The sequence below is a fragment of the Zootoca vivipara genome, chromosome 5, assembly GCF_965207765.1.
Source record: "Zootoca vivipara chromosome 5, rZooViv2.hap1.1, whole genome shotgun sequence".
In the NCBI taxonomy this organism is placed as follows: domain Eukaryota; kingdom Metazoa; phylum Chordata; class Lepidosauria; order Squamata; family Lacertidae; genus Zootoca; species Zootoca vivipara.
Genome location: NC_142588.1, coordinates 13541230 through 13563635, shown reverse-complemented (window position 1 = coordinate 13563635; position 22406 = coordinate 13541230). Strand labels below are relative to the sequence as shown.

At 47.4% G+C, this 22406-nt stretch overlaps 2 protein-coding genes and 1 long non-coding RNA gene across 6 annotated transcripts in view; 2 read left to right on the top strand and 1 right to left on the bottom strand.

Moving 5' to 3' along the window:
• Positions 1-1396: 1396 nt before the first annotated feature.
• On the top strand, positions 1397-6340 carry LOC132592180 (dual specificity protein phosphatase 13A-like). Its single transcript, XM_060275035.2, has 3 exons — positions 1397-1557; positions 3340-3557; positions 6153-6340. The coding sequence occupies exons 1-3, from the start codon at positions 1397-1399 to the stop codon at positions 6338-6340; spliced, it is 567 nt and encodes a 188-aa protein (XP_060131018.2).
• LOC118096633 (uncharacterized) overlaps positions 3540-22406 on the bottom strand; it is a 43121-nt gene continuing 24254 nt past the window's right edge. For 2 of the 4 annotated variants that reach the window (XR_015950135.1, XR_015950136.1), the window contains exons 3-6: positions 21063-21206; positions 20107-20309; positions 18740-18870; positions 6410-7836 (exon numbers count right to left, since the gene is read on the bottom strand). This is a non-coding gene — a long non-coding RNA (uncharacterized LOC118096633). Of the gene's footprint in view, positions 6308-6409; positions 7837-18739; positions 18871-20106; positions 20310-21062; positions 21207-21336; positions 21476-22406 lie in introns of those variants that run through there. The other 2 variants (XR_015950137.1, XR_015950134.1) reach the window with 2 other exon arrangements.
• LOC118096632 (dual specificity protein phosphatase 13A) lies at positions 7607-21345 on the top strand. The gene is made up of 3 exons (XM_035138678.3): positions 7607-7896; positions 20058-20275; positions 21001-21345. The coding sequence occupies exons 1-3, from the start codon at positions 7607-7609 to the stop codon at positions 21210-21212; spliced, it is 720 nt and encodes a 239-aa protein (XP_034994569.3). The 3' UTR covers positions 21213-21345.

Sequence of the window (22406 nt, the reverse complement as noted above, 5' to 3'; positions counted from 1 at the left end):
TCTTTAAATGTATGTTCTTCTTATTCTCTTATTCTATATGTTAAGTCTACAAGCTGTGCATATTATGTCAACTTAAGTTGCCATTCTTCTTTGGTTGGTACCTCACTCGTTTTTCCATTTTTGGGCTAACAAAACACGGGCCGTAGTGAAGAGAAGGCTTTGCTAATTGTATTATTGAGCCAAATCTAATCATATAGTTTCCTATTCCACTGATGCCTTATTTCTTAAAATGCTTTTCAGTGCCTCTGCATCTCTGCAGCAAAGTGTGTCAAAGTGCAAAGCAAAAGGAACAGGATGCCCAGCTCAAGGCCGGATGATGGCTGGCTTTGTCTGACGCTATCAGTCTGACGTGCAGAACAGGCAAGATAAGTCAAGGCTGCCTGAGGATGCTACTAGGGCAGCATGAGTCAGCATGTGTACGCACATGGCGTAATGTGTTTATGACTGGACACAGGAAGATCCATATATGGACTTGTGACCCCCTTGCGTGCGCACATTTACAGAGCCCAAGAAGTGTATAAGAAGCTTTGCAATTTGTGCTTCTTTACTCCTGTCGTGAGCTTGACCACCAGGAGTCTCTTAAATTTAAGAATTAAATTCTTTCTCTGGAACTCAACCCCGGTATCGTTTTGACTATCTTTGTCCTTGCCTGGGCGCAACTTAAAGGACCCTTAGTAGGTGATAAGGCTACAGTAGTAGCAGCATACATAAATAACCTTTTTTGACACCTGGGAATTTCAGGCTGAATTATCCCCAACAAAAAGGACTCTGGTTTTTTTGGGAAAGTACTTCTGAACATTTCCCCCCCCCAATTCATTATGGATCATTTCCCAATATTCTTTTACCCTTTTACAAGCCCACCACATATGAAAGAACGTTCCCACCATCTCTTTGCATCCCCAGCACTTATCTGATTCAGTCTTATACATCTAAGCAAACCTACTCAGAGGCAAGTGCCAACTGTAAATCATTTTCAAGTAGTTCTCCTCTGAAGAACAATATGCTGTTGCGCACTGTAAACTTAAAAGTTGCTTTTCCAGAGTTTTTCCCGGAGGTTAAAATCTAGATTGTGTCCTATATCTATTGCCCATTGTGTCATTAAGGCTTTAACAAGCTCGTCTTTTGTTTCCCAAGACTGGAGATAGCATCTCTGGCAGAAACCATGTTCCTGTGTGTGCGACGGTGGCCATTGCTGAATGACTGTTTGCCTTCAGGGTGTGCAAAAATGGCACCTCCTTTCCAAGCTTTGATTTAACAGGTTGCATGGTTTGCTGCTGCCCAGCACCTGTCCAATAAATTCAAAATGACAAGCGCACAGGCTGAGAGAGCACATTAAACAAGCAAGCCTGGACCACTTTCTCAGGTTTCAGAGGGAACAGTTGCTACTTTAATAAGGATGGCTGAAGAGTGTGTCTCACTCCCCAAAGACGCTGAGTGTTCTGGAACATCCACAGCTCAGACCCCCACTGTTAAAGATCTAGAACAGCTCCTGAATACTGGAAGGCCTTCCTGTAACCATGCTGATGAAGTATGGCCTAACCTTTTCTTAGGAGATCTGTAAGTATACGTCCGTGGAACGGCTCAGCATTTTTTTGGCAGTCCTGATGAGCTCCCCCAACGTAACTACTGTGGCCAAGTCAATGCTCCTTCCAAGGAATGTGTCATTCTGTGATCTGGTTGGGTCTAGTACCTTGTTATGCATGACTGTACCGCATTTAAACCAACGGGGCTTTCTGACACGTGACTGGAGGAAATTGCATCTTAACATATTATCTGATTTTTGCAAGGCAGTGTTGCAATTAATTGTTAAGGAGCCCGAAGCAGTTTATCTTTTTTATTTTGTGCATTCAGAATGCCACACAGAATCTGGAACAAAATGTTGGATTCTTGAATATATCATCTTATTTTTTCTTTTAAAAAGCCATTTCTAGCCCTCACAGTTGCAGAGACACATGGCTGAAGGCTACAGAGTTCAGTCGGTGTGGCTTCCGTACCCTTTAGAGCAGTGCTTTTTTCTGGGGGTATGCATACCCCTAAACATTTTGTGAATCTAAGTTTGGCCTCATTGAGGAGCAGTATTTAAATATGAGGAGGAAAATGAGAGTACCCCTAAACATTTTTTTTAAATAGAAAAAAAGCTTTAGAGAGACCCAGTTCTCCCTTGTAGCTTCTCATTGCCTTTCCCTGGCTGTTTGGGTCGTTTCAATTGCCTCGCTCTAACTCCAGCGTAAACCCATGTCTAGACTTGTTTATTCATTTCCGGTCTTTATAGATCTGTCCAGTTCTGGTGAGGCTGAGCCCACAGACGTTTCGGGAATAAGCAAGCCCAGCGAGCATTCTGAGGCTGATGGTATCCAGGCAGGGAGGACAGTGTTTCTGTCCAAGGTCAGGAACCATGAACTGGCAAACAAGGGCAAAAGACATGCAAAGATCACTGGGAGCAAACCAACTATTTCAACAGATTCCTTGGTCTTTTTTTTAGTCCATGGACCTGCCCACCTCCTCCTGGCTCCACCTGCTTCCCAAGGATCTTATTTAAATATTACATTTATACCCTGCTTCTCTTCCAAGGGACTCAAGATGGCCTACACAATACTTCCCACTCCCCATTTTATCCTCCCAATAAACCAGTGGGGCAGGTTAAGGCTGAGAATTGGTGAATGGCCAAACTCACCCAGTGGGCTACATGATGACTGAGTGGGGATTTGAACCCTGGTCTCCCAGGTCCTAGCCTGACCCCCTAACCACTAGACCACACTGGCTCCCAAGTCCATTGATGCACTTAATGGATTTAGTGCCTAACCCTAAAACTCAGGGACATCTAAGGAAGCCAGATGATGGAAGATTCAGGACAAACAAAGTACTTCTTCACATAATAAGACATTAAATTATGGGATCTGCTCCCACAAATAGCAGTGATAGCCACACCCTTGGATGGCTTTCAAAGAGAATTGGGCAAATTCGTGGAGGACAAGGCTATCAATGGCCGCTAACCCTGATTACTATGTTCTCCCATCCCTGTCTGAGGCAGTATGATTCTGAATACCAATTGCTGGAAACCACAGGAGGGGAGAATGAAGTTGAGCTCAGATCCTGCTTCGTGCTTCCCAGAGACATCTAAGTGGCCAGCATGTTGGACTAGATGGACCATTGACTTATTCCAGAATGTTCATTTCATTACATCATAATTGAATTTTCTGTTCCCTAACATGGGATATTTTCTCCATACCGTGAGTGGATCTGAGCCACAAATCAGAGGGAGATTCCTGAAAGAAAAAAGGGATTCTTCTCCTACCTGTTAGTCTGTCTCTCACTTTCTGTTTCATTCTTTTTCTTCAGCGTTATGGCTCACAACAGATTTGGTTTGTGGAAAATGGGCATCAGCCATGTTTTAAACGCTACACACGGCAAAATATTTTCCCAAGGATCCCACGAGTTTTATGGCACAACGATCGAATACTATGGTGTACCAGCCTTTGACCTTCCTGATTTTGATATGACTCCATATTTTTACCCTGCGGTAGAATTCATACACAAAGCCTTGACCACACCAGGAGGTAGGGAATCAACATGCATCACAAATGTTCATATTATGTTGTGCTGTGTTGGCAGTTTGGCACTTCACTGCCATTTCTTGCTGGAGAGCTGGAGATTAGGGGAAGATTTTCAGCTCTCTCATTGCTTTTGGCAATTACTTGATGGCCGCCTTGTGGTGATCACTGAGCACCTTTTGCCCTTTGCCTCTTCCCCGACCTTCTCTTTGTTTTCGGGCAGAGATTCTTTGCTTCTTAAATTCTCTGCCTACCTCCTGCTTCCATTTCTCTACTCATATGTATGCTCATCTGGTTCCCATTTCTTTATTATTTGTACATAGCCATAACGTATTGAAGGTTCCAAGTGTCTCCAAGGCCTGTGTGTCATTACCTGCCCCTCCTCTCACACTTGAGATCCTGATCACCTTGACGTCACTTTGCCATGACACATTGGAAACCACCCATGTTTAAATCTTCTGTCCTATGTCACTGGTGTTTTTTTTCTGGACATGGGTGGCACTGTGGTCTAAACCACTAAGCCTCCTGGGCTTGCCGATCAGAAGGTCGGCAGTTCGAATCCCCGCGATGGGGTGAGCTCTCATTGCTCTGCCCCAGCTCCTGCCAACCTAGCAGGTGGAAAGCATGCCAGTGCAAGTAGATTAATAGGTATCGCTGTGGCAGGAAGGCAAATGGCATTTCTGTGTGCTCTGGTTTTCATCATGGTGTCCTGTTGCGCCAGAAGTGGTTTAATCCTGCTGGCCACATGACCTGGAAAGCTGTCTGTAGACAAACGCTGGCTCCCTCGGCCTATAGAACCAGATGAGCGCGCAACCCCAGAGTCATCCATGACTGGACTTAACCGTCCAGGGGTCCTTTACTGTTTACTGCAAAAGAGCTGTGAGGTTTTATCACTGCTTGAGAAAAAACAATATAAGAACCCTTGTTGCCAAAAACAACTAGATTCACTGTTCTTTCGATCTTGTCCTAAGTACATTTTAAAACTGCAGTTTATCCCAGCACTGAAAATTCATCAGAACCCAACAAAGAAAACTGTTAAACATACGCACACACAAATACCTGTACATACACACAGTGCTTTTTTCTGGGGAGACGCACACATACCCCTAAACATTTTGTGAATCTCACAGGAGAAGAAACTAAAAAAATTTAAAATTTTGGTTGCTTCTCTAGCATGGTGAATCGTCAGTTCTGTTGCTACCCCCGATGGCGGCTTAATTTCCTTTCCCTGTGTTTCCTGAGTCTCAGGCAGGAGCGAGCATTTACATAATGTGTGAAGCAGTGTGGAATGTGGATGTGTGGTGTTTTACTGATGAAAGTTTGGCCTCATTGAGGGGCAGTACTTCAACATGAGTAATGCATGTTCTTTGTACTTTTGTCCATTTACTGTATTTATTTTCCCCAATCTATATATAGAGAGAGAGAAATGTAAAAAGGGCATGTGGGTGTGTCTCCACTTTTCACCAAAACCGTTTGACCTATTGAGGTGAAATTTTGACACAACATCACATGTGAAACTGAAGGATCTTATAAAGTTTGCTAAGACAGATGTGACACCTCCATCAGATAAAACCCTCAAAAACCCCTGTTTACTGAACTCACAAATCACCCTCAAGTGCATGCTGGGAGCACAGGAGATGTTGCAAAACAGCACCCTCTAGTGACGGCTACACTGGTACTGCAGCTAGGAAAACTCCCCTCAGAAGCTGCATCTCCGAGGGCAGGGCCAAATCATGATGTCACCCCTAGACATGCTATAACCGCCAAAACGGTGAATACCCCTCAAAGGCAGACCGCAGGAGACAGCCCGAACCCCACCGCCGCTGCACCCACCCGAGCCAAACCACCCCCATTTCAACTCACCCCCTGTTTCCGCTGGCACTACAACAACCCCGCAAGGCAGGCCAGGCCCAACGGCGGCCGCCGCCGCCCCAAGCCGGACCTCACACACCCAATACCTGACATACAGGCTGGGGAGTGGGGAGTCACAGGGATGAGCTGAGGGGTGGGGGGAGGGGGTACAGGGAGGGGACTGGGACCAGTCACAGGGATGTGATGGGGAGGGGGGGACGATGCCTCATGGGTCGGGACAGGGTGGGGACAGTCACAGCGATGAACTGGGGGTGAGAGGAGGAGGGGCAGAATAGGTCATGGGTCAGGACAGAGTGGGGGGAGTCACAGGAATGAGCCACAGCAATGTGTGGTCGGGCCAGCTAGTTTGAACTATAAAATGGTGATTTTTCTTGAGTCAAAATGAGAGTACCCCTAAACATTTTTAAAGAAAAAGATCACCACACACACGCATATATACTGAAAATCTGAACAATTATTAATTTCTGCCAAACATTGATTTTAGCTAAACTGTGAAGTGAGCCCAATAAGATTTCCATTAACTTGACACAAACGATGTACTGTAGGGCCCCACATTTATGCACGAATGAAGATAATATCAGAATTGGGGACTAAATTTATCCAGCATTACTGTAACTGCAGAAAGTTAAATGTACCTGTTTCAGAAATGGTTGAATTCTGTCTTCTCTCTAGTTTAAAAATGCCATCTTTTAAGATGATAAAAAAAAATGTGGTCTACTTCATTTTCAGGCAAAATCTTAGTGCACTGCGCAGTGGGGATAAGCCGGTCGTCTTCGCTGGTGCTGGCGTATCTCATGATCTACCATCGCTTCTCTTTGCTTAAAGCCATTCAGGCAGTGAAAGAACGTCGGTGGATTTTCCCCAACCGAGGGTTTCTGAAGCAACTGAGAAATTTGGACCTTCAGCTCAGCAAATAAAGCATAAGCAAGCATACAAAGAAACAAACCCCTGATGATCAGGAACGCAAGTTATTTTCAAGCCTCCCTGTCCCGGAACGTTTTTATTAAAACATGTTCGTTGTAGTATTTTTCTAATAGTAGCCATGCTCTCAGAAAAAATGGCTATTTCGAGGGGTGTTAGCAGGGTCCACCCATGAGGCAAGGCGAGCCCCCACCACCCACCAAAAGCAACCTCTACAGCGACCTCTTGGCAAACCAATAAACCCCTCTTCTCCGCCAGGAAGGACTTTCTTACAAATAAGCAGTTCAATAGTGGGGAAGATTGTCTGGGAAAGAAGTGGACTTCCCTTCTTTAGAGGTTTTTAAGCAGAGGCTGGATTGCCACTTATCAGGAATGCTGCAGCGACGGGTTTCCTACATTAGCATGGGATTGAACTACAGTGGTACCTTGGTTCCCAAACGCCTTGGTACTCAAACGCCTTGGTTCTCAAATGGCGAAAATCTGGAAGCAAGAGCTTTGGTTTTCGAACGTTTTTCGGAAGCCAAACGTCCGATGCGGCTGTCAGCTATTGTTTCCGGGGCACCTGCACCCATCAGAAGCTGCGCCATGGTTTTTGAAGATTTCGGAAGTCAAGCAGGCTTTTGTTTTTGCTATTTATTTTGTGTTTTTGTTTTTGAGGCTTTTTCAGTTAATTTTTTTTTTGTGACTGTGTGGAACCCAGTTCAGCTACTGATTGTTTGATTGCGTGACTGTGGAAATGGATAAAAGCCCCCCCCCCAATCCAAACAATGATTATCATCAGTGCAGGTAAGGGAAAAAATGTAATTTTAATTTTTATCATCTACAATACTGTCTTATCTATTTTATAGTACAGTACATTGATTATTGCTTTCATTTTATGTATGGATCAATGGTCTCGCTAGGTAGTGAAATTCATGTTAAACTGCTGTTCTAGGAGTTGATTTTAAAAGTCTAGAACGGATTAATCCGTTTTGCATTACTTTCTATGGGAAAGTGCGCCTTGGTTTTGGAACGCTTTGAACGGACTTCTGGAACGGAGTAAGTTTGAGAACCAAGGTACCCAGTGTAGATGACTTTCCAGGACCCTTCGAACTCTATGATTCAACTATCTTCCATAACGATCTTCAGAGGAGTGCAAAATAATAAAATTCAACTCAAAACAAGTATTTTTCCCTTTTGGAGGAAAAATAGGATGCTGATCTCCACTCGTGCTTATTGCATTTTGTGCTGTCGTGTCAGCAAAGGCTGTTCCCACGTTAGGCATGGGAATGGGCAGGGGACGAAAAGGGGACAATGTCTCTCAAGAGGCGCACCTGCTTCTCCCTGTCAAATGTCGAAAGGTAACTGGAGCTCATTGGGGCTCTGCAACGACTGTGTATCACCGCATGACAGCGGACGACCCATTTCCAAAGACGACCGCCTCCTTTTGCAAAATGATCAGCCGCAGATCCGCTGCACCCTCCGTCAAAGAGTTGGAGCATGTGATGGACAGCTGCAGGATGGAATTAAATGAGATAGATGAAGTGTGGCCCAATCTTTATATAGGCAACATGTAAGTGTGACCCGGAATGAAGCTGTGGCTTGAACGTGGGGTAAAAGGAAGGTACGGCAGTGTAATGTTATAACCAATGAATTCACATTGCTAATGGAGGACAGATCTGTGCACGCTGAAGTTAAAGTCTGAAAAGAGTTTCCCTTGTTTTTCTCTGTTGCTCAACATGCATGGGAATTCCTTGACAACCTTCATAACAGAAAGCACATTACAAAAACCTGTGTATTACTGGGGCAGGAATGAATGATCAGCACAGATGGTCCTATCCCAGCGATATTATTATGTGCTAAAATTAAAAATCTAAATTCTAGTGAAGGAACCCACCCTCTGCATTTGCGCTGCCCAGTATGTCCTGTGTTAGATACAGATTTTTTTAAAATTAAAAATAAGAATTTACAGTTGGATGAGAACAAGTTGTGATATGCAGACAGGTGGAGAAAGATGCAAAGAATGTAGACAAGGTAGCCTAGCAGAGTACAGAAATTCCAGTGGCTACTGAAACCTTATACTGGTGAATTTAAAATGCACGTCTTCAAGAAACATGAGCGGTGATGGACTTTCTAAATTGAAGGTTGAGTTTCTCAGGAACCCTAGCTGTGGGCCTGGTTACAGATTGTTTGTCTGAATATTCTATTGATTAGTTATGTGTTTATGCATCAAGAATTCACTGCTCTATCCATAGGCAATTTACAAATACAACTCATGTTGTTTTATCCTGCTCTGTATTTTGAAAGTATAATCCTCTTGAGTGATTATATGCATTTTATATTGGCAAATATACGGTGGATTAATTATACAGTTAGCATGCACTTGTCAACCTTTGATGCATAAAAAAAAATCAGATCTGAACCCTGAGGTAGGAAATAGCATAGTGTGCTCAACTGATCCCAACCTTTGCTCTTGAAAGGGATGCACAACCACTAGACTGAGCCTCTGTTTTCAAGGAAAGATGCTAGAGAGTTAAATGGTTTAGATATCTGCTAGAAGTCAGATGGCTGAAGGCAGAGGTTCTGATAAGCAAACACAATCCAGTCCCATCATGGCAACTGGCACGTTCTAAATTCTGGTGCAGATAGATTTCTCACTAATATTTCAGTGCAGCAGTCTGTCCAAGAGACGATCTGAAGTGGGGTAACTAAAGACATCCGCAAAATAAAATAAAAAAATAAAATTCTGTGTTCTTGCAAATTTGATACACTCCATCATGTGAAAGTTCTCCAAGTTACATTATCCCCTACCAAATTGTCTGGGTTGAGCAATCCTATACTCGCCGTTATCACAGAAATGCCACTGCTGCACGCCTGTCTCTTCTGACGCCCACTCAACCCAGGATGGGAAGCCAGGATGAGTCACCAATCAGGGGCAGAGGCATCCACATGGTGAGCCAAAATACAAGCAGCAAATGACTTTGGGATGATCAGAGCACTCCCCCAACAGCCCCATCCAGCATTGCAAAATGCTAAACGATACTACCCAGCGCCCACTCCATCAGCTAGCATAGTACTCGACAGGACACAGAGCTGGGAAGCTGGTGACAATATTTCAAGCTCTAACAGCGGAAGGGAGAACTGTTATGGCCCCAAAAGGTGGAGCGCCTGGGACTCAAACCTCTGCTGCAGACGCCACAGAGGAGCTCCCTTGTCACTCAACCACAGCAATAACCACATATGGTCATGGCGCATTAGTTCCCTGTGCCCCAGTCCCATAGAATCACGGAACATTGGAAGTTGGAAGCCACCCCGAGGGTCATCTAGTCCAAACCCCGGCAATGCAGGAATCCTGCCACAGCATTTGGCTCCATTGTCGGTCACTTCCTGTTACTAGCTGTTAACAGCATATTTTGTATAAAACTGTGCTATTTAAGATGTCAATGCAGCGCTTGCTATTGGTCAAAACGTCTAATACAGGGGTCAGCAAACTTTTTCAGCCGTGGGCCGGTCCACTGTCCCTCAGACCTTGTGGGGGGTCGGACTATATTTTGGGAAAAAAAATGAACGAATTCCTATGCCCCACAAATAACCCAAAGATGCTTCTTAAATAAAAGGACACATTCTACTCATGTAAAAACACCAGGCAGGCCCCACAAATAACCCAGAGATGCTTCTTAAATAAAAGGACACATTCTACTCATGTAAAAACACACTGATTCCCGAACCATCCGCGGGCCGGATTTAGAAGGCGATTGGGCCGCATCCGGCCCCCGGGCCTTAGTTTGGGGACCGCTGGTCTAATAAGTGAGCAGCAATAATTCATTAGGACCACATGTTCCAAGCTTGCTAAATAAATCATCCAGTTCCTCCGATATTTGCCGCCTCAGCCTCTTATCGGAAAGAAGAGTTATACCCTGTCACCGAACCTTTCCCTTTGCATGCTCCTAGACTATTTAATTCATCTGACCATTTAAAAGCTGGTGTTGAACTAATCCAGTGTTAATAGAATTAAGTAGATCTGACCACACTGAAGTCTACCCTAGGGAATAGAAAATATTACTTTAAAAAAGTTTTTTTTAAAAAAAAAATAGTTTCCAGCAAAAAGGTACTGAGTTAGACTCCATTAGTTTAGCAACTAAAGGAACTCAGACTTGGTAGAGATCTGGAGGAATTGTTCCACTTTAGGAAGTTTATACTATTTTTGCTATTGTTGTTGTTGTTTAGTCATTTAGTCGTGTCTGACTGTTCGTGACCCCATGGACCATAGCATGCCAGGCACTCCGGTCTTCCACTGCCTCCCGCAGTTTGGTCAAACTCATGTTCGTAGCTTCGAGAACACTGTTCAACCATCTCGTCCTCTGTCATCCCCTTCTCCTTGGGCCCTCCATCTTTCCCAACATCAGGTCTTTTTCAGGGAGTCTTTTCTTCTCATGAGGTGGCCAAAGTATTGGAGCCTCAGCTTCAGGATCTGTCCTTCCAATGAGCACTCAATGATTTCCTTCAGAATGGATAGGTTTGATCTTCTTGCAGTCCATGGGACTCTCAAGAGTCTCCTCCAGCACCATAATTCAAAAGCATCAATTCTTTGCTGATCAGCCTTCTTTATGGTCCAGCTCTCACTGGATGTGAGGGACAGGGGATATCGCGAAGTCCCTCCCCTCCTGAGTTCAAGCACATCCCCGAGCACAGGGGAAAGCAGAGGGAGCTCCGATTCCAGTGAGGAAGCAGGAAGTCGGGTCCGAGGCTCAGGCAAGGTAGCGGAGCCAGGGTCCCAGGTGGGACAGGAAGGGGCAAATAAGGGGGGGAGACCCATCCCCCCAACTCCGGAACTACGCAGAAAGAGGAGGGGCAAGAGGATGGGGCTTCCAAGGCTTTTGTGTTGGGGAAAGACGCGCCAAAAGTCATTCGGAGGTTCTGAAACCGACTGACCACATCACTCCGTGTAAATAGCAATGACTTCAGCACTGTAAATACGCAGCACCAATAAAAGAATAAAATGCAGAGCTGCGTAGCGTCGTTACTCTGAAGTAGCCCACTCCGGCCACTGTGACAGCAACCTCCGAATCTTTTTTTGGGCTACTTTGGAGTTGCCGGGATGAGCGTGTCAGAGGCGGAGAGATGGCGGCAGATCGCGGAGAAAGCCCAGCAAGACCTGCAGCAGCTGTCGCTGCAGGCGCAGGGGGAATTGAAGGCAGCTAAAGAAGAGACTAAGAAGGTCCAGGACGACCGGCTACAACTTGCGGAACAGGTGAGAGCGCTACAGGAAAGAGAGCAGGAATTAAGGGCGGTGGCGGTAGACCTCCAAAACAAGCTGGATGCAGAGAAAAACAAGGCGGGAGGGGCACCCCAAGTCCAAGTGCTGCCAGGAAGGAGAGCCGGGACCCTAGTAAGCAAGTTCAATGGAGACCCGAGGGAATATCAGGGCTTTGAGACTGAGATTGTGTATGCTCTTGAGCTGCACCACGATGAGTTCCCTGATGATGAGCACAGGGTAGCGTTTATTGTGGAGCACCTTACCGGGGCAGCCAGGGAGTGGCTAAGACCGTTAATCGCAACAAAGAATCCTTGCATGAAGAATGTCAAACTATTTCTAGAAGGTTTGAAAACGATGTATTCGTCCGATAGTCATATGGACCAGACTAAGGAGGAACTTCATAATTTACGCCAAGGAAATATGACAGTTCGCGCGTATTGGGCGAAATTCACCATGCTGGTGCACAGACTGGGGTGGGAACTAGAGTCACCCCCAATGCAAGCGGCGTTCTACTTGGGGTTGCATGAGGAGGTGAAGGATGAGCTCTCGAGAGGTCCAAAGCCCAGTAATATGGATCAGCTGAGCAAAGCGGCTCTGGCGGTGGGGGTGAGACAGGAATCCCGGTGGAGCGACAAGCAAGCAACGCGCACAAAGCGGGCTTGGTTCCCACGGTCGCAGGAGAAGCCACTCCCCCAACAACCCTTTCAAGCCACGCCTGGGGCCAGCCAGGACCAGGAACCCATGCAGATTGATAGCGCGCGCGCGCGGGCTTTTCAAACCCCAGCGGCGCCAAGACGCAAGGAGGGAAGGGGTGGGAATTGCTTTCTCTGCAACTCCCCCCAGCATCTCGTCAGAGACTGCCCACATCGCAGGGAGTGGCAAGGAAAGGCGGGAACGGTTGTGCCCTCCCCCACTGACGCAGCACCACAGCAGGGAAACGGGAAAGCCTGGCTGCAGGAAACAAGGGGCAGCAGCCAGGCACAGTCAGCAGACAACAGCCCCAGCCCGCCCACCCGCACAGAGAGGAGCAGAGCCAGCCCACCCCTCCCAGAGCAGGAGTGGTTCTAGAAGTGACGCTCACGCTCCCAAATGGCTATCCCCTGACGGTCCTCGCCCTAATTGACAGTGGGGCGTCAGCGAACTTCTTCTCGAGAAACTTTGCAGAAGAGCACCAGATCCAGCTTCTGCAGCTGGATTTTCCTCTGCACGTGGCAACCATTGACGGCAGAGAGCTGCTGGGAGGGGCCATCACTCATCAAACCCCCCCATGAGAATGACGGTGGGAAGGCACTCAGAGACACTGGCATTCAACGTCACCACCATCTCAGACCCCCCCATCGTCTTGGGCATGAGCTGGCTGGCGCGCCACGACCCCTCCATCAGTTGGCACCAGAGATGCATCACTTTTGGATCGGACTTTTGCCTGGAACATTGCATGCAGCACCAACCAGGGGAGGGGCCTCCGATAGCCACGGTGGCCACCATGCACGTCAAAGGGGGTGAGGCGATACCCAAGCCGTACTGGGACCTGCAGGAGGTCTTCAGCGAAGCGGAGTCCGACCACCTACCCCCGCACAGGCCTTTTGACTGCCAGATCAACCTGGTGCCAGGGGCAACTATACCCCCAGCCAAGCTGTACGCCATGTCAGACCAGGAACTGGAGGATCTGCGCGCTTTCATCGACAAGAACCTCAAGCGGGGGTTCATCAGAGAAAGCAAGGCAGCAGGGGGCAGCCCGGTCTTCTGGGTGGACAAGAAAGACACGCAACAGCGCCGTCTTGTGGTGGATTTTAGACGGCTGAATTCGGTGACAGAGCCAGTGGCTTTCCCCATGCCCAGAGTGGATGATCTCCTGACAGCGGCACGCAGGGGCAAGATTTTCACCAAGCTAGACCTGAGGGGGGCGTACAACTTGATCAGGATCCGGGAAGGCGATGAATGGAAAACCACGATGTTCACGCCTCTGGGCTCTTTTGAATATCTGGTGATGCCCTTCGGGTTGCAAGGGGGCTCAGCATGCTTCCAGGCCTTCATGCACCACGTCCTGGGGTCCCTCCTCTTCAGGAAATGCTTGGTCTTCCTGGATGACATCCTTATCTATTCCGATGACCCAGTGCAGCATGTGAAAGATGTCAGGGAGGTCTTGCAGCGCCTGAAGGAGAACCACCTGTATGTGAAGCTGGAGAAGTGCAAGTTTCACACCAAGGAGGTGGACTTCCTGGGCTACAAGCTGTCAGACAAGGGGCTGGCGATGGACAAGGACAAGGTGCAGGCCATCCTGGACTGGCACAGCCCCAGGACGCGCAAAGATGCCCAACGCCTACTAGGCTTCGCCAACTTCTACAGGAAGTTCATCAAGAACTTCTCTCGCGTTACGGCTCCCATCACTGACTGCCTGAGAGGCAAGCAGAAGTTCAGGTGGACACCAGAGGCGCAAGCAGCGTTCGAAAGCCTCAAGAGGGTGTTCGCCTCAGACCAGAACCTGTTCCACGTGGTTCAGGACGCGCCCCTACGCGTGGAGACAGATGCTTCTGATAAAGCTGTGGGCGCCATTTTGTTGCAACTGGACGCCAACAGAGAGTGGAGACCCTGTGCCTTCTTCTCCAGGAAGTTGACCCAGCCAGAGCGAAACTACACGGTGTTTGATCGGGAACTTCTTGCGATCCACGCTGCGTTCCAGCACTGGAGACACTTCCTGGTGGGCGCCAAGCACCCCATCCAGGTGTGCACAGACCACAAGAACCTGGAGTTCTGGAGAACTGCCAGGGTGCTCAACCAGCGGCAGATACGGTGGGCAGAGTTCTTCTCGAACTTCAACTTCTCCATACACTACATCCCGGGAGAGCAGAATGTCAGGGCGGATGCCCTCTCCCGCAAGCCAGAGTACATGGAGGAGGAGGCGCCACCGGCACCCAGGCACATTTTCCCCCCGTCAGCATGGTCCTGCGGAGCAGCAGTGGTGAGCGAGGCAGAACTCACAGCACTGACGGCAGCGGATGAATTTGCCAACCGCATCTTCAGAGAACTGAGAGGGGGGGGAGCAGGCAAAAGACTTTGCAGAACGCAGGGGGCTGCTTTTCTACAAGGGTGCACTGTACCTGCCCACCACCCAGCTTAGACGTGCGGTCCTCAAGCAGATGCACGACAACCCAACGGCGGGTCATTTTGGGAGGGACAAAACCACTCACCTAGTCATGAGACACTTCTGGTGGCCAGGGGTGCGGGAAGATGTTCGAGACTATGTACGGGGCTGTGACACCTGCCAGCGGGCAAAGGTGGTCAGAGCAGCGCCACCGGGCTTGCTGCAGCCCTTAGCCACGCCACACAGGCCGTGGGAAGTGGTGTCCATGGACTTCATCACAGATCTGCCTTCTTCCAGGGGCAAGACCGCAGTGTTGGTGGTGGTGGACCTCATGTCCAAAATGTGCCACTTTATACCGTGTGCCAGGGCGGTCTCTGCAGAAGAGACAGCCAAACTGTTTGTGGATCACGTATTCAGACTGCATGGATTACCTTTAAGGGTTATTTCGGATCGTGGCCGCCAATTTGTTTCCAGGTTCTGGCGGCGGCTCATGAACCTCCTGCAGGTGGAGGTCAGCTTGTCGACGGCTAGACACCCGCAGACCAATGGACAGGCGGAGAGGGTCAACGCCATTCTGCAGCAGTACCTGAGATGCTACGTCAGCCAGCGGCAAACGGACTGGGTGGATCGCCTGCCACTGGCAGAATTTGCCTACAACAATGCGGTGCACGTCTCCACAGGGGTGTCGCCCTTTAAGGCCAATTACGGGCGCGACCTCAGATCTTTCCCAGAGAGGGAGGGGGAGGAGGAGGAGGAGGGCCCACAGGCTGAGGATTGGGCAGAGGAACTGGAGACGGTGCACCAGCAGCTCAGAGAACATTTGGAGAGGGCCAAGGAAGCGTACAAAAAGGGGGCAGATCGCCACAGGCGACAAGGGGAGGTCATCAGGGTGGGGGACAAGGTTTGGTTGTCCTCGGAGGGCCTTCCCACCAGAGGGAGGTGCAAAAAGCTGGCACCCAGACGGCTGGGCCCCTTCACGGTCACGCAACAGGTCAACCCGGTGGCATACAGGCTGGCACTGCCAGAGGACATGAGGGTGCATCCAGTGTTTCATAGATCGCTGCTGTCGCCGTACAGGGAAAGCAACAGGCTCCGAGACAGCGAACAAACCCCCGAGGGAGGGGGGGAGAGGGGAGGCAGGGAGCAACTCAATGAGGCCACGGCCATCCTTGATTCACGGAGAGGGGTGGGGGGCCTGGAGTACCTCATGGCATGGGAGGATGCTCCACCGTCCCAGAATGAATGGGTCCCGGCCACTCAGATACAGGAGGAATTCTTGGTGGAAGAATTTCACGCCCTCTTTCCCCACAGACCCAAGCCCTGGCACATGGAAAGGGAGGGGGAGGAGGAGGCACGGGAGAGCAGCTCACCATGGCGCTGGGAAGCGGAGTTTGAGGAACCGGGAGACGAGGTATGGGTGTCACCGAGATCCACCCAGTCAGAGGCAGAAGCAGATTGGCAGCACATTTTTACCCCCACGAGTTCGGACGCCACGGACTTTTTGGGATTCCAGTCCTCCCAGGCAGAAGGGGGGGGCTCGCAGGACTGGGGGGAGGTGTTCACACCGACGGGCTCGGAAGGTACTGAGTTCTTAGGCTTCGAGTCGTCCCCGACACCTGGGGGGGACTTGGGGAGGGGAGAAGGAGAGCTTGGGAGGGGGGTGGATGTGAGGGACAGGGGATATCGCGAAGTCCCTCCCCTCCTGAGTTCAAGCACATCCTCGAGCACAGGGGAAAGCAGAGGGAGCTCCGATTCCAGTGAGGAAGCAGGAAGTCGGGTCCGAGGCTCAGGCAAGGTAGCGGAGCCAGGGTCCCAGGTGGGACAGGAAGGGGCAAATAAGGGGGGAGACCCATCCCCCCAACTCCGGAACTACGCAGAAAGAGGAGGGGCAAGAGGATGGGGCTTCCAAGGCTTTTGTGTTGGGGAAAGACGCGCCAAAAGTCATTCGGAGGTTCTGAAACCAACTGACCACATCACTCCGTGTAAATAGCAATGACTTCAGCACTGTAAATACGCAGCACCAATAAAAGAATAAAATGCAGAGCTGCGTAGCGTCGTTACTCTGAAGTAGCCCACTCCGGCCACTGTGACACTACCATACATCACTACTGGGGAAACCATAGCTTTAACTATATGGACCTTTGTCGGCAAGGTGAGGTCTCTGCTTTTTAAGATGCTGTCTAGGTTTGTCATTGCTTTTCTCCCAAGAATCCAGTTTGGGATTCATCTAGTCCAGCCTTTCGCATGATGAATTCTGCATATAAATTAATGCTATACTCATTTATAATCAGGTGCTGTTAGTTGCAGAAGATCTCTTTGGATCTCGTATTCATATGTGTTTTTCATCTGCTACTACCTGTATCTTTCCTTGGCCTTTTGTCATTGTTAAGGATTTTTCTTGCTGCATTTTTTTTTGCTGTTTATCTTAATCTAATTTGTGTATGGGCTCACCCACACTTCTATTTGCCCCAGTGCTTCCCTGTAGTTTACAACTGAATTGGACCAAACACAGACCCTCCAAGTGTCCCTATTTTCCAGGGACAGTCCCGGATTTACAGAATCTGTCCCAGTTTCTGATTTGATCCTGGAATGTCCTGCTTTTCCTTAGGATGTCCCTATTTTCATCAGAGAAATGTTGGAGGGTATGTAAACAGCTATTGTGTTTTCCGTGAATTGCCGTTCGTTCCAATTCAGTGGTAAAAAGTGTGTTTTCCAGGGGAAATCAGCAGAACAATTGCAAAACTGCTCGACCCACGTCTAGAAAGGATCGGACAGGGGGAAACTGCTATCTACTTAGAGACCAACCGTTTCATGCATCTGAAAAAATATCCTCAAACTACAAATGCTCCTGTCACAATAAATCTTATTAGGCTTTAAGAAGCCGCAGGACTCTCATAAGTTGCAACAAAACTGCCCCACTGGAATACGTCAGTACTGTATTAATTTATGAAATGTAGATTTCAGATTCGGTGATTCATACTACTATAGGCAGATCTGCCTTACTGGAATTTCATCCTACCCTACACTCTATTTAAACTTTCCCTGACACGATCAATAGGACGGAAAGAGATGCAACCCTTTCGGATCAGCGGAAATCATTTTGAAATAAGTATCAGATGAGATCCTGCCAGGGGAAGCTTACGCAATCCACAGGATTGTCGTAACATCAGGACCATACCCTATCCATATGTTCAAGGAGCCACGAATGAAAGGAAGCTTCCCCATTATGGAAATAAAACTACAAATCCAAAGAGCGATTCTGTTAGTGCAGCCTGTCTTCATTCCGGAGACGTAGACCTAGTATAACATTGGCACATTTCACATGCAACATCTGTTTCAAAAGGAAGGATGGTGACTTTCTGTGTGTGTGTGTGTGTGTGTGCCCTTCCCGTCCAGATGAAATTATGACTACATCTATATGAAAACATTATCCACAGCCCTCGGCTCAGAAAGCCCTTCATCTGTGCCAAGTGCAGCTCGGCAGCAGTTCACGGCAGGACACAGAGAATGCCTTGCGTTAATGATGACACATGGCGATATTTGTGCCCTTCGAATGTGATTCTCCCTACTGGAGGAGGTTTATCCAGATAATCGGTTCAAAGTGTGCCCTCTATTGCATCAGCCTTTACAGGAAAATCCTGCAAATCTTGATTGTGTGACAATGTCCCTCCCTCCCCAGGAAATAAGACGCAAGACACAGAGAATTGAATTTAAGTGGGTGAAAATGCCACAACTTTATTGGTTTCGGATGTTGAGCGGTATTGGCTTAGGCATTGGAACCTAACCGGCTATATCCGACTGTAACCCGTGTGTTACAGTCTGGGAGAAATTAACCACCAGAAAGGAGCCCGGTGATGTACATCTACTGAGACACCCGGGGACGGAAAGGCTGAGTTCCCGCCTCCGGCTTGTTTAAAAGAATGGAAGCCCCGCCTCTCGACTGACCCTATTGGTCAGCCCGGGTATGACAGAGGCAGGAAATCTTTTTTAAAGAAGCACTTTAAAAAAAATGTTGGTTGGGGGCAAGGAATTCATATTTCAGAGGCGTATCTAAATAGCAATTTTCTAAACAGATACCTGAAAGTAGGCAGGGATGATTCCTACCAAGCCTCTACTGGCAGGCAGTTCCACAGGACAGGTCCTGCCACAGGAAAGGCTTGGCCCACCAAACCTCAGGAAAAATGAAGATGCAGCTTTGGGTCTGGGATCTGTGGCAATAATGATAATGATATTTCTCTAGGAATTTGAAGTGGGATTAGCAGTTGTGTTGCCTGCTGAAAGGAATGCATATGGACTCACTATGCTCTTCTTACTTATTTGTTAATAATAATAATAATAATAATAATATAAATAAATCTCCAACGCTTTTTCATAAAACGGAAACTAAGCCCTGTATCACTGTTTGCACCATGATAAGATAAGCATAACGGATAGAGTGTGTGTATATATATATATATATATATATATATATATATATATATATATAGTTAAATTTCTGTTTTACATTTTAGAATATTCACTTAAACAACCTTAAAATATCAATGACTTCCCTTCCTCTCTTTCCGAGCTTCATTTTGCACAACACAAATCCTTGCATATTTTACATAAACTACCGTAAACCATTCAGTATTCCATTATGACATCCATCAAAACTTATTTACACTGTTGAATTTATCATAATGCTGGCAGTGTTTTCAAATAAACACAATTCCCCCCATATATTCAATAAACATTTCCCAATCTTCTCTAAACATATGTTCTTCTTGTTCTCTTATTCCATATGTTAGATCCGCAAGCTGCGCATATTCCATCAGTGTAAGTTGTCATTCTTCTTGTGATGGTTAGAGTGTTGGACCTGGGAGATCAGGGTTCAAATCCCCACTCAGCCATGTAGACCACTGGGTGACCTTGGGGCAGTCACCATCTCTTAGCTTAACCTAGCTCACAGGGTTGTTGTGAGGGTGAATCGGGGAGGAGGAGAACCCTGTAAGTCACCTTGAGATGCTTGGAAGATAAAGGTTGGTATAAAGGTAAAGGGACCCCTGACCATTAGGTCCAGTCGCGGATGACTCTGGGGTTGTGGCGCTCATCTCGCTTTACTGGCTGAGGGAGCCGGCGTACAGCTTCCGGGTCATGTGGCCAGCATGACTAAGCTGCTTCTGGCGAACCAGAGCAGCGCACGGAAATGCCGTTTACCTTCAGGGACCGAGCAACGGGAGCTCACCCCGCCGCGGGGATTCGAACTGCCAACTTTCTGATCGGCAAGCCCTAGGCTCTGTGGTTTAGACCACAGTGCCACCCGCGTCCCAAAGGTGGTATATAAATGTAATAAATAAATAAGGACATAGGATTCATTTCTGCTAACCTCCCCACTTTCATATCTGTTTCCTGGCAGCACAGCGGCACACAATAAGGAAGAGCTAAGGAAACGGGGTATTACTCACATATTGAATGCAGCACATGCTGCCTGGGGAAGCAAAGGTAGCCAAGCGTTCTATGGAACAGAGTTCCATTACTACGGAATAGCAGCAGAAGACTCCCCAGACTTTGACCTCGGCGTACATTTCCGCCCTGCCTCCGAATTCATCACCAAAGCCCTAAGTGTACCAAACGGTGAGTGCCTCGGGATGGAGCAATGGAGAAGTTTCTGAAACAACAAGGGGCTATTAGCTCTGCCTAAGGCATGATGGAGAACAGCAACAACAGGGAAAAGATAGAACATTTTACAAGGACAGGAAGAAACACCACGGACAGAATAATTGCCACACACAGGAAGAACAAGGATATAGTTTGAGTGTCTCACTTGTAGTTTTATGAATCATCAAATGTGTCAACACGAATAGAAGTTATTAATATTGCAGTTGTTGTAGAAGGGATTATTATTTTGACCGGAATGTAATTGAAATTTAATACACCTAAATTATATAATTTGGTATTTGAACGATTGGTATTTGTAATTGTATTATAATTTGGCATTGTTATAATGAGGCTATTATTGGACTGTAATAGAAAACAAATAAAAAATTATAATCAAATGGTGAGTAGCTGCCCTGATGGAACCGCTACACTGACGTTTTAGGTATTAGCAGCATCGTAGCATGGGTTGCTGGTGTCCAGGGCAGACAAGCAACCATTTTGAGGTAGGTCACACTGAAAGACAAAGTGAATGACTGGCCCTAGGTCACCCAGTGAGCTTAAGAGCCACTTAATTCTTTGGATTGCTTTAATACAAATCAGGAACCCCCAAAATCCCCTACTGCAACTCCCTCTGGTAGCCTGAAAGAGCTCAAAGGAATTCCCATTTGCTCTCTTCTTAAATCATTTCATCTCCGTTCCAGGAAAGATCTTGGTCCACTGCATTCTAGGCAGAAGCAGATCAGCAGCCCTGGTTCTGGCTTACCTCATGATCTGTCAGAACTTCTCTCTGGCTGACGCCGTCGGAAAGGTCCTGCAGAATCGAGCCATCTCCCCGAACCGAGGGTTCCTGAAACAGCTGCAAGACTTAGATCTGGAGCTACGGTACAAGATCAGGCTGTGTCAGCTTCTGTAACGTGAAGAAGAAAGCAAAACGGCAAAGTGACGACACCTGACAGAGAGCTTGGTTTCCGCTGCCAATCTCAGCGATTAAACTTGAGGCTGTGTTATTTATCTTCCCAGGAATTTCAAATGCTTACCGTAGTTTGGGAGCGGACCTTGACATCTAGAACATCTAGATGCTGGTTAGGCGCTTGAATTTTCTGGATCTCTTTAAGGATGATTGAATTTGAAGCTTGTAAGATTGAGAAGGGGCCACAGTGCCCCCATAGAGCATTTCACAGGCAGCTTTCAAAGTGCTTTCAGATTTTTGAGAACGCTCACATATACGTAGCATCTCACTAATCCTGGCTTACAACAACTCTGCAAAGATAAATCATTATATTTAGATAGATATATATAAGATTGTACAAGTAAGGAGCTTTTTGAATCCTAGCCATTATTGCTGGAAAGCCCTTTGCGCTGAAATAATAGTTATCTAAAGAACGGATGTGGGTGGCGCTGTGAGGATGTGGGTGGCGCTGTGGGTTAAACCACAGAGCCTAGGGCTTGTCGATCAGAAGGTCGGCAGTTCGAATCCCTGCGACGGAGTGAGCTCCCGTAGCTCAGTCCCTGCTCCTGCCAACCTAGCAGTTCGAAAGCACGTCAAAGTGCAAGTAGATAAATAGGTACCACTCTGGTGGGAAGGTAAACAGAGTTTCCGTGCGCTGCTCTGGTTCACCAGAAGTGGCTTAGTCATGCTAACCACATGATTTGGAAACTGTATGCCGGCTCCCTTGGCCAGTAAAGCGAGATGAGCGCCGCAACCCCAGAGTCGTCCACGACTGGACCTAACAGTTAGGGGTCCTTTTACCTTTACCTTTAAAGAATGGGAATGCATTTAAATCTCAAAATTGTAATGTGTTACTGGGGGTGGGTTTATCTTTTAAAGGGATAAAATAATCATAATAATCATAAATAAATAAGAGTAAAAATGTGCACCCCACCACCAAGACCATTCCATTGTAACTATCCAACCTCCCAAAATTTCAACACCTCTTGCGATGGTTTTACCCCCTTTCCGTTTTAACAGTACAAATTCTACAAACACCTTCCATATCTCCTCAAAATCATTTCTCCTGCATATTCCCCGTCTTACCTTAATGGCACATGTTAATTTATCATCAATAGCAATATCCCACACCTCTTTAAACCATTCTTCCATTTTATA